This window comes from Zootoca vivipara, chromosome 3 (assembly GCF_963506605.1).
Source record: "Zootoca vivipara chromosome 3, rZooViv1.1, whole genome shotgun sequence".
Lineage (NCBI taxonomy): Eukaryota > Metazoa > Chordata > Lepidosauria > Squamata > Lacertidae > Zootoca > Zootoca vivipara.
Genome location: NC_083278.1, coordinates 108,852,857 through 108,872,223, shown reverse-complemented (window position 1 = coordinate 108,872,223; position 19,367 = coordinate 108,852,857). Strand labels below are relative to the sequence as shown.

The following is a 19,367-nucleotide window of genomic DNA, read 5'->3' as shown; positions in this document are numbered from 1 at the left end:
TATTATTATTATTATTATTATTATTATTATTATTATTACTTGAATCTTCCAACGCTTTGCTGTTTCTCGATCTGCTTTCTCTGCGAAGGGAAGAGTGAAAGGGCAGTGTGGGGGGGAAGAAATACTTTGTTTCTGTGTTCTGAACCTATTGCCTATCAGTTTCGTTTTAGCATTAAGGCAGAGGGCATAGCTGCCAAGTTTTCCCTTTTCTCGCGAGGAAGCCTATTCAGCATAAGGGAAAAATCCCTTTAAAAAAGGGATAACTTGGCAGCTATGAGAGGGTAAACAATATGCACACTATTTATGACTTTATAGGCCCCCATTTCCCCTCTACAGTATCTGGATGTCTGTTTGATTGCACCTGGAGCACAGTGCCCGAGCCAAGTTTCAGGAAAATCTAGCCGTTGATCTATGTTATAGTAATATTAGCCTGATTTGTAACCCTAGACAGGGATTGGCTCTTATGATACTCCCTCTACATCAGGATCCCCAATTGTGGCAATTGTGTTACGTTCCATTCCTGCTGTACTGAGTCAACATCCCCAACTAAGCTAGCAGTACCTAACACCTGTAGGCACATCCATTCAACTCCCGGCGCCCCACCCTTGGCAAACAGGTGTTGCTATGCAAGTCTCCATGCTCCGTGACACCAAAGCACAGGTGAACAGGCACAGAGAAGAACTGTGTTTATAACCAAACAAGGGCCACAGCCGCTTGTTTTTTAATGGCTTCTGGCCCAGGGCTTTCCAGTGTATTAAGAAGGCAAGAAAGCAGAGAGAGATAGCCAAGGTTCATGAAATTACACGGTGCAGAGCAGGCGTGGGGACCCTGTCCCTCACAACACCTTGCTGGACTACAACTCCCATCATTTCTCCTGACCTTGCTAGCTGGGGCTTATGGGATTTGGAGTCCGACAAAAGCTGCAGGACACCATGTTGGTTTGTGGCTTTGGCAAGATACCTGATCTTAAACCAGGGGTGTGGGGAACTCAGGCCTGGGGAGGGGGGCAGATGAGGCCCTCCAGGCCCCTATGTCTGGCCCTCAAAATCCTCTCCAGACCACACACCTCACTGGCCCTATTTTGCACCCTCCTTTTGCATTTGTGCCTGGCTGGGATGTGTCCTTGAGCTCCGATAATGGTCGCTCGCATGGAGGAAAGAGAAGGGTGTGTGTGTGTCTGTGTCGAAGGTAGTCTACCTGCACCAAGGTAAAACTGAATAGGTTGCTCTACCTCTGGCCCCACCCACCACAGACATGTGGCCCTCAGAAGGCTGTCCAGAAGAGAATGTGTCCCCCAGGCTGGGAAAAAAATCCCTGACCTGCTCTAAACTTAAAAATGAGCTTGCCGGTGGTTGAAAAGAGGAAGGGGGCTATAGCTCAGTGGCAGAGCCCATGATGCTTTGCTATTATTATTATTAGGCAGGCACCTTTGTTGTCCTGCTCTGAACACCGTTAAAACATTTGTTTTGTTTGGCGAGTCTACCCAGACACGTAATTTTTATCGTGCACAATAGTTTAGAAAAGATTGCTTCCATCTATATTTTGATGTTGTTGCGTTTACTGCGTTTAAAGTCTGTTTTTATAGCTATTCTTCACTGACGTTTTATACCATTTAATCCAAGCCACATAGAGAAGATTATTGGGGGGGGGAGGTTCTTAATTAAGTAGGAAAGGTAAAGGGTAAAGGGCCCCCTGACCATCGGGTCCAGTCGCGGACGCCTCTGGGGTTGCAGCACTCATCTCGCTCTAAAGGCCAAGGGAGTCGGCATTTGTCCGCAGACAGCTTCCGGGTCATGTGGCCAGCATGACAAAGCTGCTTCTGGCGAAGCAGAGCAGCACACGGAAACGCCGTTTACCTTCCCGCCGGAGCGGTCCCTATTTATCTACTTGCACTTTGACATGCTTTCGAACTGCTAGGTTGGCAGGAGCAGGGACCGAGCAACGGGAGCTCACCCTGTTGCAGGGATTCGAACCGCCGACCTTCTGATCAGCAAGCCCTAGACTCTGCGGTTTAACCCACATCGCCACCTGGTAGTATAGTAGTTTACAAGTAATATACAAGTCTAAATGAATGAATGAATGAATGCAGACAACCAATTCCAGGCTCAATGTCCATGCTCTCTCCTGGACCCAAGTAACAGAACTGGGAAACACATCAGCCTGGGACCATGTGGGCTGCTCCATGGCAGAAACTTATAACATGGCACAAGTGAGGGAAAATCCAGCAACTAGTACATACTTCACAGCTTGGACCTTTGCCAGCTTGCATCTTGGAGGTGGGGGCCAAAGGGGTAGCTGCTGAAGCGAGTTCTTGCACAGTTCATTCAGTCCAAAATTGCTCCGAGGCTCAGATTTGTTTATTTTTCTGTTATTAAGCAATGCCTCGGACTGGTCACGAGGCGCTCACATGCTCTGAGATGCTTGCTTCTGGACGTATAGGCTTCACATCTGTCATCTGTTTTAGCTGATCAAGCATCTCAAGTAATGCCTCACGGAGGAGAAGTGTTGACACACACCCCGTCCTTGCCGAGCTTCTTCTCAAAGCGCAGGGCAGTTTTTATTTACCGCGTAGAAGGGCCAGACACAGGAGCTACCCCATTTTATCCTCAAAATGATATTGTAGGGTAAGTAGGGTGTACGAAAAGATAACCACTGAGCAACATGTCTGGACAGGGATGTCACCCTGGTCCAAGAGCCGCAGCCCAGCCAAAGATTCTTGCAGCATTTTAAAGGGACCCCTGACCATTAGGTCCAGTCGTGACCGACTCTGGGGTTGCAGCGCTCATCTCACGTTATTGGCCGAGGGAGCCAGCGTACAGCTTCCAGGTCATGTGGCCAGCATGACAAAGCTGCTTCTGGCGAACCAGAGCAGCATACGGAAACGCCATTTGCCTTCCCGCTTTGAGCCGTACTTATTTATCTACTTGCACTTTGACGTGTTTTCAAACTGCTAGGTTGGCAGGAGCTGGGAAGTTACCCACTGAACTTTGAGCAAAGGAGACAGGATAGTGATGAACAATTAATATTGAGGCCTCGCCATGTGTTTTTCTTCGGCAAGTAGAGGCTTAACGAAGTCTGTGACCGTATAATTAAAGTTGTTATTGTGGTAGTAAGCTGAGGGACAAGGGGAAAAATAAGGCCCAATTCATACTTGAGGAACATAAAGGTAAAGGTAAAGGTACCCCTGACCATTAGGTCCAGTCACGGATGACTCTGGGGTTTCGGCGCTCATCTTGCTTTACTGGCCGAGGGAGCCAGGGTTTGTCCGCAGACAGTTCTTCCAGGTCATGTGGCCAGCATGACAAAGCCGCTTCTGACGAACCAGAGCAGCGCACGGAAACGCCGTTAACCTTCCTGCCAGAGCAGTACCTATTTATCTACTTGCACTTTGACGTGTTTTCGAACTGCTAGGTTGGCAGGAGCAGGGACCGAGCAACGGGAGCTCACCCCGTTGCAGGGATTCGAACCGACGACCTTCTGATCAGCAAGCCCTAGGCTCTGTGGTTTAACCCACAGTGCCACCTGGGTCCCCTTGCAGCATTTTAGAGGCTAACAAATTACTTATGCATCGCACTCGAGGCAAGTTACATCTACTCCACAAAAGCTTATGCCTTGATAAATGTGTTATTCTTTACGGTGTCACAGGACTTTCTGAAATTAACCAGAAGTGTGCATGCACACGAAAGCTCATACCAAAATAAAAACTTAGTTGGTCTTTAAGGTGCTACTGAATGAATTTTTTTATGAAATTAACCAGTCTCTCATACTATAGGCCCTTCCAGGTGCCCTTTTTAAATTGTGCATGTACTGAAAGGTAGGAGGTAATAATTTGAACCAGGGTGGCAATTTCAAGGGAACCATTGGGTGTGAGGAGTGGTTTAAGTGCACCCAGATAAGGCAACTTGATCCAGAGTGGAAGCATTTGATTGTCCATTCTGGGGTGACTGAATCAAAGATTTTGGCTTACCAAAATCTTTATCCTTCATCCACCTAGTGCCCTCCGGCTGTTGTGAACTACAACATCCATGAGGCTGGTGTGAGTTGTGGTCCAAAACAGCTGGCAAGGACTGAAGTTTTGTCTAGATTGACTGCACACGTTCAAGATCACACCCAAGTAATTAATCTGGAATAGCTACCACTCCCTGGGGCCATTTAGCTCTTAAACATTTAGAAACAGAATAGAGGGGAACTCAGCACTCAACCGTTCCTTAAAACGAAGGCCCCGTTCTTAAATTACAAAAGCACAGTTGCAATCATCGTCGCTGCTCTACCACTCCGGAAAAGTCGGGATATGGAATCACACAGGGCGGACCAGATCATGGAGGAAGAACAACACAAGAGATGCATACATACAATGCTTTTAAAGCACATTCAAAGAACATTTCTCCACCTCAAAGAATTCTGGGCATTGTAGGGTTGCTACAGGGTTGCAGGGCATTGGTAAGCTACAGATTCGAAGCAATGATTCTTCAACATCAACTTCGTTGGACTGGTCCTGTTGTGGGGGTACCTGATTATCGTCTTCCAAAGCAACTACTCTATTCCGAACTTTAAAATGGAAAGTGTAATGCTGGTGGTCAACAAAAGAGGTTTAAAGACTCTCTCAAGGCAAATCTTTTAAAAATGTAGTACAAACACCAACAACTGGGAAACACTGTTCTGCGAGCGCTCCAATTGGAGAACAGCCTTTACCAAAGGTGTCATGGACTTTGAAAACGCTCAAACTCAGGACGTGCTAAGAGGAAGGCATGCTTGGCAAACCCTCACTGTGACCAATTCCTGCCCGGAAACCTAGGTTCCCACTATGGAAGGATGTGTGGATCCAGAATTGGCCACAGTCATTTACAGACTCACTGTTAAGAGACTGTGCTCATGGAAGACAATCTTACTCGGCTACGAGTGATAGCCAAAAATGAAGAAGACAGTGCCTAGAAAAACAACTACCAGACTTTTAGAGGACATCTGAAGGCAGCCCTGTTTAGGGAAGCTTTTAATGTTTAATAAATTATTGTATTTTAATATTTCTGCTGGAAGCCACCCAGAGTGGCTGGGGAAACCCAGTCAGATGGGCAGAGTATAAATAAGTTGTTGTTGTTGTTGTTGTTGTTGTTGTTGTTGTTGTTGTTGTTGTTGTTGTTGTTATAATTCTTAAAGGGAAATAATGTGCTTTGAATGTGCACACAGCCTCTCCTCGCCCATAATCCAGCATCTAGCAAGCGAGTAGATATTCCAACGTGATCTTGCCCCCCCCCCCGCCCAGCAGCCACAGAAAGCTTCAACCACACCACTCCCATAATATAAGGCTCCAGTTAAGTTCCAGCATTGTCAAGGAGTGCTTAGGGATAATTAAGCAATTCGAAGCGATCTTATGGACCCTGAGGTATTTGACTCACAAGTCTGGAATGGATAATTTCTCTAGTCTTCAGGGTGCCATTAAAAAAGTATACCGTTAAGTCTGAGGGCTGCGGGAACCCGGTCAATCTACTTGGCATGGGATTAACATCATCTGCAAAACACTTTGATGAATTTAGAGAAACCCAAAGTACAATTTGTGGGGGTGTTCAGTGATCTTGGCCCAAAGCTATTGTCGTTTAATTATACAATGTTTGTTCTTAAATGTAAGAAATGTGGCTCAGCCCTTTAGAAAAATTCTCATTAAATGGACTTGGAGATTTTGGGAGTAAAATAAAAACAAATCCGGACTTCTAAAATATTTCCAGGTGTTAGACATGACCGAATGCTTTGCCTTCATAATTTGAAAGGCAGTTCTACAATACCAATGTGGCCTAGCAACTTATTTTTTATATATAAAAAACTGCCATTCTCAGGATTCCCAGCCACATTCTCCAACTTTTGTACAGAAATTCCTTGTGGCTGGATATTTACAAAACAGTGAGCCTGAAGGTTGTGGAGAAATAGTTGAAAATATGCACCTAGCTTCTGTGGAAGGTTCAGTCAGAGACATCAATAGGTCCTTAAAATGTTTTGGGCAAAGGCCTACACCAGGCACCCCCAAACTTCGGCCCTCCAGATGTTTTGGACTACAATTCCCATCTTCCCCAACCACTGGTCCTGTTAGCTAGGGATAATGGGAGTTGTAGGCCAAAACATCTGGAGGGTTGCAGTTTGGGGATGCCTGGCCTACACCACAATTTTTTATTTAAATATGCACATATGCTAATTTGTAGGTATAGCTAGAAAGATAAGCCAACTTTTGGAGGGAAAGTCAACCTATATGAAAAGTAAATTTTAAAAGAAGAAGGCAAAGGATGCATGAGGAAGCTGCCTTATACCCTCAGAAGACGGTGGAATCTTCTTCCTTGGAGCTTTCTAAGCAGAGGTTGGATGGCCACCTGTCGTGGATGATCTGGCTAAGATTCCTGCATTGCAGGGGGTTGGACTAGATGACCTTTGGGATCCCTTCCAGCTCTGAAATTACTTGATTCTCGTATTTGATTCTAACTCAGACCACTGGTCCTTCTAACTCAGTATTGTCTACCCTGATAGGCGATGTCTCTTCAAGATTTCAGAGGGGGGTTCTCTCCTACCAGAAGATGCTAGGGATTAAACCTGGGAGCAGATGTTCTACCACTGAGCCCTTCCCCAAAGGAGATTTGGGGGCATGCTCGCAAAAGACTTGGGGGGTTGGGCCCCCTGGGCCATCCCGTAACAAGCCCCCTAGTCAAAATCGCTAGGTGCCTTTGGGAGGAGGGTTCCAAAGGCCTTGTCTTCAAACCCTCCGTTGCTGCTCTGGGCCTAGCACTCTGTTGGACTCCAGAAATACAAGAGGCTGTTTAGGAGACATGATACAGCAAGCAGCGAAACGCAGACTGGAAGTTACAACATAGGTGTGCAACGGCATGATACTTAATGCTGCTTGAAATATTGGAGGAAAGGGACCGATGAAAGAAAGAATAAACTAATCTGTCCAAATGTTTTCAATCCCCAAATGTAAAGCCCTCCCTTCCAAACTTAACTCTAAGCGCCAAAACGAATGAAATGTACATTTCCTAAAACACTCCAATCCTCCTACGTGGTTTTTCCCCTTCTTTTTAATATATATTTGTGGTTTGGGAATTGCCTCTTAGTACAATAGTGCTAGACGCCTGCTTAGATGCGGTCCACACGTTTTCTAGGCCGAAAGGCTGGATCAATCCCAGGCACTTTGGCTGCCCAGGCACTGAAGTATTTCGATATTGTTCCGCACTTCTATATATCATTGGCACATGGGAGCAGGTTTCTAACCTCTTAAAAGATATGATGTTAGCTAGGAATCTGAAACATTTTTCCAGCTCTGTTGTTATGAAGAGGTGAAGTTACCCACTGAACTTTGAGCAAAGGAGACAGGATAGCGATGAACAATTAATATTGAGGCCTCGCCATGTGTTTTTCTTCGGCAAGCTGAGGCTTAACGAAGTCTGTGACCGTATAATTAAAGTTGTTATTGTGGTAGTAAGCTGAGGGACAAGGGGAAAAATAAGGCCCAATTCATTCTTGAGGAACGTAAAGGTAAAGGTACCCCTGACCATTAGGTCCAGTCGCGGACGACTCTGGGGTTGCGGCGCTCATTTCACTCTATAGGCCAAGGGAGCCGGTGTTTGTCCGCAGACAGCTTCCGGGTCATGTGGCTAGCATGACAAAGCCGCTTCTGGCGAACCAGAGCAGCGCACGGAAACGCCGTTTGCCTTCCCGCCAGAGCAGTACCTATTTATCTACTTGCACTTTGACGTGTTTTCGAACTGCCAGGTTGGCAGGAGCTGGGACTGAGCAACAGGAGCTCACCACGTCGTGGGGATTTGAACCGCCGACCTTCTGATCAACAAGCCCTAGGCTCTGTGGTTTAGACCACAGCGCTACTCGCGTCCAAATACGTAGTCCAAAAAAGTATGGTTTGTTAGAGTGGGAACAAGCTCTATGAGCTTGAACAAACATTTCTTCTTCCTCCGTCTCCATTTCCCCCTTCCCATCTGTAGGCAGATTTCCTGTTTGTTGAGCAGTTCCCCGTGACATCCCAACTACAAAACTGTGGTTTAATGGTTCCCTAGCATTGCAAACAAGGATTTAGGTTTCTTGTTTTAGATATCATGGACACTGTGATTTAACAAGAAGGTGATTCTCTTCAGGTGCCAGGTGGGCAAGGCGAGGATAGAGGAAAACAAGGGAGAACTCACAGAGGTATAATTTTCAGAGTAGCTTAGTAAATCTATCCATCTTCACGGGGGAATCTGGGAATCGTAGCTCTGAGAAGGGGATGGCGGTCTCCTGACATCTCTCAGCACCCTTAACAAACTACAGTTCCCAGGATTCTTTGGAGTAGGAAAGCCATGGCTGCTTAAATTGCCATCATAGTATTTTAAATGCGTGGCATGTGGCCTAGCTCTTTCATTGTCCTACTGTTAAGGGCTAAGGGAGAGAGAATGGATTGTTTAAGAGGCCTCCTAGTAGGTTCATCATGGCAATGGCAGGATTAAGCCCCTGATTCACAGCTCAGTTTCCTAGCCATTAATGTTGCATCAGTTAATCTTCTTGCTAAAGCGGGTTTGGAATTAACCAAAAGACACTCTCCTAATTTTATTTTGGAACAGGCTCAGCTAGCAATTACAATCCTTTGGTACAGTTTCTAAGCAACGCACAGGCGGCCGGTGTGTGTGTGTGTGTGTGTATGTGTGTGTGTGTGTATTCATAGAACAATCTTTTGCTCAATAAAAGCAGAAGCTTTGCAAGGCGAACACTCGGAAACAAAGATGGCAGAACATTCCCTTCTTGAAACACTCGGCACACGGGCACTTCAATCATGACTGACATCTGTCCGCAGCTCTTGTAAAATGTGATCGGCAACAGCAAAGTAACAAAAGGGGGAGGGGAATCCCTTTTTAAAATCAGAGCCGGAGAAGAACATTTCATCCCAAAGTATCTAACGCTTGCTGCTGTGCCTACTTCGCACAGCCTCTTTTTTGCAGTTTGGTTCCTCCAAAACGGCAAACTTTATATATTTTTTTCATTTGTCTGTCCAGGTCAAACTACTTGCCTCGACCTGCTTTCCCCATTAAAAAAAACCTGTGTCAGTTGAGCTTTTCCAGACGGTCGCTATTTTTGCAGGAAGGATTCAAAGGCACACACTGTGTGCAAATTCCATGCAGCAGTTGCCCTAACCATGAAGATACTTCACCTCCCAAATTTCCTGGTCACCAAGGCTGAGTAACTGGAGGGACAGTGGCTCGGCAGAACGCACTTCTCGAACCTTCCTGCGCAACACAAAATTGCCAGTCAACTTCTTCACAAGGCTAGGTTATGCCAGTATGGGGTAAATCAGGTTGTGGCTAACCTACTGCTTTCCTTTTGATGCTGAACTACAACTCCCATCACCCCTGACCATGGAGCCATGTTGGCAGTGAGTGTTCAGCAAAATCCGGACGGCCACAGGTTTCAATCAATGGGAGCGGCATTTAGATGCTTTCATTTCCAGTTTCTCAGCTGTTCTCTACTTTTCTCATCGACCACATGACCGTGCCTGACAGCTCACTGTGTCCCCTGCTGAAATCACAGAAGCATGAAGTTCATTTCTTTGTTTGCTTGAAGGCCCCGGCCTGCAGCAAGTTCTTGCCACAGCTCGGAAGGAGCAGAGCAATGCCTACTTCTCAGATCATAACAGAGGTTAACAAATACAATGGAAATATCCATCTTAGTATTTTATTTTATTTCATTGTTGGCAGCATCTCCCAGATTCCCCTGGATTCATTTTTTTCTTCAGTGCATTTTCTCAGTTCCCAGTGGATTTCTGGAAGCTGAGGAATAAAACAGCCACATTCCTCAGAATTTCCAGAGTTGTTGGCCAGCTACATCCTTGTGCTCTGTCCCACTCACAGCATCCATTATTGAGCTCAAAGGTTTACTCTCCTAATGCAATTTATCAAACCCCAAGCAGTTCCCCATGTCTGATTATCTCCTTTCTCACCCACCGATCCATCGATTTCCTTTCATACACAAACTATAAAGCCATTTTATGTACTTTTCACTTCATGCAAAATCAAGCTATGCAGCCTGAATGAGCTAGCACATGTGTACAAGGGAACAAATATAATGTCCCATTCTGTGTTCCTTCTTACACACACTGGCCATTAAGGGCTAAATAGAGCCAGTCTGGTGCATAGCCGGAGCAGGGCGGGGAACCTGTACCTCCAAATTTTTGTTTGGCTCCAGCTCCAGCCAGTGTGCCCAATGGTCAGAGCTGTAGTACAGCAACATATGGAGGGCTACAGGTTCCCCATCCCCTTACCTTCCAAGTCCCGGACTGCAGAATCCGGGACCGGCAGCCGTGTGACACCGGAAATTGCGTCGACACAACTTCCGGTGTCGTTTTGCAACTTTTTGACGCAACTTCCGGTTTCACTCCACCCATCTATGGGCACCAAAAATGGCTGCAGCCGACACCGGAAGTCGCGTCTATGCACTTCTGGACATGCGTAGATGCGACTTTTGAAGCCGGCGGTGGCCATTTTTGGTGCCCATAGAAGGGCAAATCAGAAAGAAAAAAAATGGCCACCGGCAGGAGAAAATAACGGAGAAAAACGGGAGACAAAGTGATACGGGGGACCACCGGGAAAAGGTAAGTAAAAACGGGGGTTTCCCGGGGAAAACGGGGTACTTGGCAGCTATGCATCCCTAGATGAGAGCGGCAGACTCTGGAGCAGGAAAACCCAGCTTGCAATCTTCATTCAAGCATGAAGATCGCTGGTTTACCTCTGCACAGCTAGTATCTCTCTCTTATCCTAACCTCCCTCCCATCATGAAGGGGACATGAGTGAGGAAAAATCATGAAGACCGCCATTTTGTTGGCGACCCCAGTGCTTATTTTTCTTTAAAAAAATGTTTAGGGGTACTCTCGTTTTCCTGCACATATTGAAATACTGCCCCCTCAATGAGGCCAAACCTAGATTCAAAAAAATGTTTAGGGGTATGCGTACCCCTGCGTCACGCCAGAAAAAAAGCATTGGGTGACCGCACCTGTCTATTCCCAAACCTCGCTGGAGGTAATGTTGCCCGCATCTCTTCTACCTCTGTTAACTTTGACCTACTTGTTCAATTGCAACAGACCAAGCTACATTTTGCTAGCCAAATGAAGAACACCCTTTCCCCCCCACTTACTGCAAGCCAACTGCCAAATGAATAGGCTGCTGGCAGGGGACAGATCCTATGCTTCAGTTCAGGCCGATTTCTCGTCCAGTAAAATGTGCCTGTTCTCCTCTGTCAAATGTTGGAAGGTACGTACGTATGATATGGGACTGCCAAGTGACAAGGGGAGTGTGGGTGTGGGGGAAACAACAAGGGAGGGGGGAATCTGGCCTGGCCAGGTTTTTTTTTGAACTCCTGTGGGCCTACTGGTGGAAAGTTTCACGTAAAAGCCAGGAATTTAGAAGGCTTACCGGAGTTATGTGAGTTAATCTGGAATTTGTTGAGTAAGAAGTATGCAAAAAATTGCTGTGCATGCGTAACCCGATGCAGATGCGCACTAAGGCGCAGAGCAGTCGAGTTCAAACCCAAAGTGCCATGTTTGGCGCAAGATGGTGGCACCTTGTTCTTTAATTGCCACATACACAAAGAGTGTGTGCTTAGCACAAGTCTCAAGAACAAACTTCCTCCTCCTCGCTGAATACTCCTTCCATCTTTACCCCCAAACAGGACTGGCTAGAGTAAGAGATTTCCCCTCCTCCATGCCCAGCCATTAAAGGTTCAAGAAGCATAACCCAGAACATACCACAAACAATGAGGGAGGCATTATAGCTCGGCAGAAGACTTTTGTTTGCAGAAGATCAGAAATGCATGCTCAAGTAACCCAGATTGCAGGGGTAGCACAGACCCCTGCCTGAGACCCTCTGTAACACCACACCAGAAATGCCGGAATAAAATCTGGGTTACTGAAGAGGTAACCTTTTTGCACTAATTTATCCCAATGTATACAAATTTTAATGCAACTTTGCCTAATGCACACATTTTTGCAAATTGTTTCCCCCCAATATAACACATTTTTTGGTGCTACTTCCATTAATAAAACACACCTTACCCCAGCATATGTATTTTTGTACACGTTACAGAGAAATGTACGGAGAAGGATGGCTGTGTTTTGGTTCACATATAACTTTGGAAAGTAAGCTGAATCAAACTCTCTCTCTCTGTCTCCCCAACCTCGCAAATCCCTAGCAGTTCATGTCCCCCCCATTCCCAAAGAAATACATTCTGGGGAGAAAGCTTGATAGAGAAGACCTAAATTTAGCACTGTATCAAATCTACAGCAGGCTTCTCAAAGCGCTGAAATGAGTGCCTCTTTTAGACAAGCTAAATAATTGAGCTGCCCACATTGTATTAGATGTCCCTTAAGTGATTGTTTCGTGTGTATTATTCATCCCTCACCTGGGGTGTGAAGCAGCACCCAAATACCGCAGAGCCTTCCTGATGGGATTCCTGCTAACATCATTGGCACGAAAATCACTACCATTCCCAGTTGGATTAGAACAAAAACAAAAACTCAGATCATAAGCTCCTGGGACCACACCGCCAATAAAACCTCCCATGAAATTTATCGAAATCTATCTAGGTCATCTGGGCCAGTTCGGTGCTGTGCCTAAGGAGCCTAGACAGAAATGCCCTTCTCATCATCTAGATCAGTGCTCCCCAACCTTTTTATCACCGCGGACCAGTCAATGTTTGATCATTTTACTGCGGCCCGCTGAGGGGGGGACATTGATTGTTTCGCGGCCCGCTGAGGGGGGGGCGTTGATTGTTTATATTTTATTTAGATTGTTTTGATTTAATAATTTTAATTTAATTGTATTTAATGTTTCTTGGGCGGCCCGGTACCAATTGATCCACGGACCGGTACCAGTCCATGGCCCGGGGGTTGAGGACCACTGATCTAGATGACTCCAGTTGCAATAGTCATGTGAGCCCTTTCCCGATGCTTTTTTCCAGGGTTACACCCCAAAACATTGCTGCCTTGGATGACTGCTTGGATCGTTTGTGTCCAGGAACATGCCAGTCGGGCATGTGTCTCTGCCGGATTCCTACTCATGTGTAGAACCTCCTGACACATCTCCCCCCCCCCAAAAAAAACACAGAGATGTGTATTTGTGTTCACATACACACACACAGGATTGTTAATTTTGTTAAGTCTGATACCTGAAAATTTACCTGAAAATAGGAAAAACATCTTTCTTTATGCATGTGCGGCGGCAAGAGTGTTGATAAGTCAAAGATGGAAAAAGGAAGAGGCACCCACAATCCAGGGGTGGCAGATAAAATTAATAGAATTTATGAATCTGGCAAGGATGACTGCGGCAATTAGAAATACATCTAAACAAAGATCCAAAATTGAATGGGTGGGAATATGTGGAAGATTATTTTAGGAAACAAAATATAAAAACAGAGTTAGCGATCTGTTTAGACTAGAATAACATAGGGGAATATAAGAGAAAAATGGATAAGAGAGAAATATTTACAGTAACCACAGTTGGGGGATAACAAAGAAAAGTAACGCAAGTAGCAGAAAAAATTAAAAGGAAAGTGATATGTTATTGTTTCGAAGTATATTTTATTTGTTTATTATTATTTGGGTGGCTCATTTTGAATGAATATTGAATTTGTTTTGTATTGTTTCTTTTTAAAAAGTGAATAAATAAAGCTTTTCTTTTTTTAAAAGCTCCTAGCCCTTCTCCTTTGCACCCCATGAAACTACTAAGCTTGCTTTTCACCTTCCCAACCCCAATCTCTTCATGCACATCCAGGACTGTGATGCAGCACTACAGATCCTCCAATGGGGGCCATGCAATGACAGCCTTATGTATAAAAGAAGATATGCATGTGTGCGTTCGTGTGCACGCACATGTATATGTGTTTTGTGTACAGGTATATGGATTTACGTGTGCCTCTGTGTACAACGATACTTGGGCCAGGCAGGAACAGAATCTGCCCGGTGATGGCTTTGAGGAACACAGCTTGAGAACTGTTTTTGACTGCCACAGAACAAGAGCTTTGGTTTTTTTCCATTCCGTCTGAAAACTGGGTAACCACCGCCAAGATAACAGATTATGACGCCGCGAGGGTGGAAAATTATGTTGCCCTCTAGCTCCCGTAGGGACACTGAAATGAATGTTGTTGGCACCGTAACTCTCGTGATACAAAGCGACTGGACTTTGCAGACAGGGGTTTATAAACTCTGACAGCGTGCAGCTGATTTATGCGTCTTAAGTAGTTTTCTAGACATACATCTGCAAAAGAACTAGACAAAACATTGCTTCAACCCAGGGTCGGAAGTTGAGAAGGGTGCTTGCACCGAAACACAGGGGCTGCTGACACTGTGATACATGTTGACTTCAAAAGATACAAGAGCCCAGGGGTCTGTGGGCTACATAGGCCTGCGATCACAGAGATTTTCATCAAGTTTGGCAGATGGCACAGAAGGCTAGTACCCGGAAATGGTGTGCGAGAGCTGGAGAGTCCTCGTAGCTCAAGATGAGACCCTCCTTGAAGCCCAAAGGGGATGTCAGTGAGGGCAGAGGAAGCTCCAAAGAGACCTGAGGTGTGGCAGGGCTTTGTTTAGGCTGCTAGGCCTACCGGCCTAATTGGTGATGCGGCTGCTTTCTTGCGCATCCTCCAGGCAGCCCCAGATATTTTGGTTCTGGATTGGGAAGAGAGCTCGACATTGACACCTGCTGCCTCTGTGGATCCTGCTGTCTGAGGTGGTTGTCTCATCTTTCCTCATGGGTGGGCTGGCCCTGATCAAAACACCTGTGTGGATCAGGGCCTAACTGACAGCCAGGAAAAGGTGAAGACCAGCTCATATACGGAGCTCAGTGAATTTGGGGAGGGGGTGCAGGATCACAGCAGAAGGTGTAAAAGGGATACTCTCTCTCTCTCTCTCTCTCTCTCTCTCTCTCTCTCTCTCTCTCTCTCTCTCTCTCTCACACACACACACACACACACACACACACACTCTTCCACACTATCAGGAATCCAAGCAAATAACCTGTTTCTGTCTTTCAGCTGAAAACCTGGGAGATAGGGAGAAGATAGGACCAGTGGGAATGATCCTGATTCCCTCCACAGTTAGACAAAGCAATATGGAAATTGAGAAGAGGTTTTCCTCTACTGATGATGGCAGTCAATCAACCACTACAGACCTTCCTAAATAGTTCTCCATAGGGAAGCTAAATTCGAAGCACCACAGCCATTAATCCATTTTCTGGAGGCATTAGCACCTCATAAAAAGTTCTGGAATTGAACTTTCAGAGTACCTTTCCCCATCGTTTATGAACAATTACAAAAACTGAATAACCCGCCTGTGTCATTCTTGAAATAGGAGAGTTCACCATTATTATTACTTTATCATTTCTTAAAGTAGCTATCAAATCCATGAAAATTGCCTTCAAGCTTTTTTTTTTTTTTTTAAGGATGGCTGAAGGATATTAACATGTAGTCTGTTCATTTGGATGTTAACACCCAACCATAACGTGCTCAAACTATGGCTTGCAAACCACCTTCAAACAACAGTCTCCAGTCCTGATTTGATCGCCAATCATAAATCATGGTTTGTAGCAACCAGTCGAGTGTTTGTTTCACTAAGAGGCAATAGGTGTGGTTATGCTGAACACTCCTGTTCAGCTCTGTTTCCTGAAAGTTGTCCCTGGATTCAGAGCGTAGAGCACGAGCTATTATTTAGGACAGTTATGGAGAACCCATGACACGCGTGTCAGACGTGACACGCAGAGCCCTCACTGCTGGCACGCGCCCCATCAGCCCATTCATGCTGTTGTAGTTGTGTCCCCCCCCCCATTTGTTCTCCCGCTCCTCCTACAGCTTGTCTTCGCTACAGCTTGTCTCTGCTGTTAAAACCCTTTTGTTGTTGTTGCTGCTGGTAGACAGAGATTGGTTTTTAACCCTTTCTGTACTGGTTTTTTGGCGCTTTGGCAGACTATGTTGGTCTGTTCTCTTTCCCCCCAAAAAACACGCAGCAGTTTTGGGGCACCCCCCCCAAAAGCAAAGCAACTTTTGCACACCCCAAAAAACCTCCAAAACTTTGGTCAACAGGTCCCCCCAAAAAGCACAACAACTCTGGGCACTTTGTGATAAATAAGGGTTTTTTTGTTTGGTTTGGTTAAATAATTAGTTTTTGGTTCATTAAATACAGTTATATATTACAACTATACATTTTTGTTATTTAAACTATAAATATCGCAAAATTATGGTTTTTTTCTCAAAGTGACACACACCCCGAGTTATGCTCGTTTTTTTGGCGAATTTTGACACACCAAGCTCAAAAGGTTGCCCATCACTGATTTAGGACCACCTTTGTGCTAGGAACACAAACAGCACAAGCTGAATAATTGCACCAATGGCAGAAATGGGGAAAGTCCTACCTGCTAAGGCTTTGATGCGAGACCTCTCAAACAGCCGTGCGGAACTGTTCTCGTTGTCCCACTCTTCAACATCCCAGCGGTTGTTGACATCACTGTATTGCTGTTGGATTTCAATGTTGTCAAAGTCTGTCGCTACTGTCGTCGTCATCTTGGATCTTCTTAAGCCAGCCTCTGCATCAGCCACCCCTTAAAAACTCTCCTGTCAAGGAAGAACGAAAGAAAGAAAAAAGAGAGAGGGAGGGAGATGTGTTTAGTAGGTTGGTTTTTAAAGATTTCTCCCTAGGTAAGTATGCAAAGGATCACAGCCGAAGTCGTTGATGGTTGTATACCTATAACATCTGGAGGGGCATGTCCTATGGCTTAGGGCCAGAGCTGTTGAAGGACTGCCTATTCTGACACAAATCTTCCTGGGTGTTGAGATTCATGTGTCAGCCTTCTGAAGCAAAGGGCTTGGTCATTTGAAGACAGGGCCTTTTCTGCTGTGGCACCATGTCTCTCAAATCTCCACCCCAGTGAGGGTCACCTGGCACCATCTTTGTTCTCTTCCCAGCAACAGATAAACATCCATTTGATTTCTCTAGGCTGTTTGAGGCTGCAATCCGGGGATAGCTCTACAGTGTGGGACTCAGGGTTGTGGGTTCAAACCCCATGTTGGGCAAACGATTCCTGCATTGCAGGGGGTTGGACTAGATGACCCTCATGGTCCCTTCCAACTCTACAATTCTACGATTCACTGACCTGGGAGTAAGGCCTATTGAACTCAGAGGGACTTGCGTCTAAGATGTGCATAAAATTTTGCTTAATCTACAGATATAGCTTTATGTTGCTATTTCATTTTATGCTGCTCTGCTGTGATTCAACTCATTGTGATTTTATTATTTTACTTTACTTTAAGACCCTCTGAGCACTTTGGCTGAAAAACAGCTAATGGTCATTTTAAATAAACAGAGAAATAAAAAGTATTGATTAACACACACACCCCAGCTTTTATTCTGACACCCACTTTTCTGCAACCAGCCCCTCGGCTCAGAATTTTCATACATTTGCCCCGAGTGTTGATTTTCGCAATCTGGCAATGCAAAAACTCTTTAAAGTCTTTCCCCCACCCCTTGTGCTTTTCCTCTAGCTAACCGATGCCACCTACTGACAGTTAAAATTGGTTGCCATTTTCAAGGCACCCATAGCAAAACATGTTTAATTCCTCTGCATGGACCGCAGGCTGTGAAACAAATTAAGATACTTGAGATAACATTTTGGTGGGATGGATATTCCACATCTGTGTTGACATCTTAAGCCAGCCTTCCCCAACCTGGCAGGGTCTGCTTGCTTTGAACTACAGCTCCCATCATTCCCAGCAGGCATACTAGGGTTGCTGGGAGTTGTAGTCTGAAACACCCAGAAGCCACCAGATTGGGGAAGGTTGCCTTGATCACTGTAGAAAGCAATATTTATCTCTTGCAAAAAAACATTTTAACCTTTCTGTTTTTCTATCTGCTTTGCTCTTCGTATAATAATAGAATAAATGCTCATTTTACCTCTAATTTTCCCCTACATTTATTTGCAAAACAAACCCTTTTATTTATTTTGCTGATTTTTGAGGAGGTTTGGTTTTTAAGGGGTGCTTTCTCTTTGATGCAAGCTCCTCTGGTGACCGCTTTCATTGCGTCCCATAGGAGGGGGGGGGGGTTGTTACATATAACATCATTTTCTTTGAAGTAGTTTTGGAGAGTTTTTGTGAGACTCTCTCTAATTTGTTTATGTGAGGTTAGGATATTGCACAGAGGTTGTCGGAACAGTGCTTGAAACTGTACTGTAAAATTTTCAATAATATCTAGGACCTCCCAGGCCACCTGGCCTAGAAATCTATTTGAGTGATGACACAGGACAAAACCCGTTGCTCTTAAAACAACTTTTTTAAAAAACCAAAACATACAGTTCCTTATTTTATACTTGTGGGTTGACATTTCCCCCCTCGGAGGTTCTTTCGGCCTCAGTCCTCTTTCGCTCTGCTTTGTGTTATTATGTGCCTGATAAACAGAAGGGACACAATGTGAGAGGATTATGCAAGTGTGATTAAGCCACCTGATAAGAAGGTTGCTAGAGCAACGCCCCCGTGATTTCATGAACCTATTGCTCTGCTGTGCAAAGCGGATTGACTTCGCGGGATTTCCTTTGGGTGCATAGAGGTATTTGGGCAAGGCATTGCGGTCGTTATTGTTATGGTCAATTTAATTTTTACTGGAAACCAGAGTTAAATTTCTTCAAATATCTGAAGGGCTGTCACGTGGAAGATGGAGCAAGCTTGTTTTCTCCTGCTCTGGAGGGCAGGACTCTTAAACCAAGAGATTCAAGTTACTGTGGTACCTCTGGTTACGAACTTAATTCGTTCCGGAGGTCAGTTCTTAAGCTGAAACCGGTCTTGTCCTGAGGTGCGCTTTTGCTAATGGGGCCTCCCGCTGCGCGCGATTCCCCTTCGCATCCTGGTCCAAAGTTTGCAACCAGGAGCAGCTACTTCTGGGTTAGCGGAGCTCGTAACTTGAAGCGTTTGTAACCAGATGCGTTTGTAACCAGAGGTACCACTGTACAAGAAAGGTGATTCTGACTAAACATCAGGAATAAACTTTCTGGCAGTAAGAGCTGTTCGGCAGTGAGACAGAACCCCATGCGAGGTTGTGGGCTCTCCTTCCTTGGATTTTTAAGCAGAAGTTGGATAGGCACCTGTCATGGATGCTTTAAGTTGAGATTCCTGCATTGCAGGGCTTGGACTGCACGACCCCCGGTGTCCCTGTCCCTCACACCCGGGTTCAATTCCAACCCTGCAATTCTATGATTCTATTATTCATCTTCATGAGTGTGGCATTAACTGTGCAATTCAAATAACGTATAGATTTTCGCTGGAATTAATCAGGTTAGTTATCTCAGTTCGACAAATTATTATCAAATGCAATTCTTACACAG

The 19,367-nt window shown here is 45.3% G+C and overlaps 1 protein-coding gene across 3 annotated transcripts in view; it reads right to left on the bottom strand.

Moving 5' to 3' along the window:
* Positions 1–19,367, bottom strand: part of SPTBN1 (spectrin beta, non-erythrocytic 1) — a 212,123-nt gene that overhangs the window by 140,958 nt on the left and 51,798 nt on the right. For all 3 annotated transcript variants that reach the window (XM_035110961.2, XM_035110965.2, XM_035110962.2), the window contains exon 2: positions 16,410–16,608. In XM_035110961.2, the coding sequence (XP_034966852.1) occupies positions 16,410–16,557 (148 nt within the window). In that variant the 5' untranslated portion in view covers positions 16,558–16,608. The remainder of the gene's footprint in view (positions 1–16,409; positions 16,609–19,367) is intronic.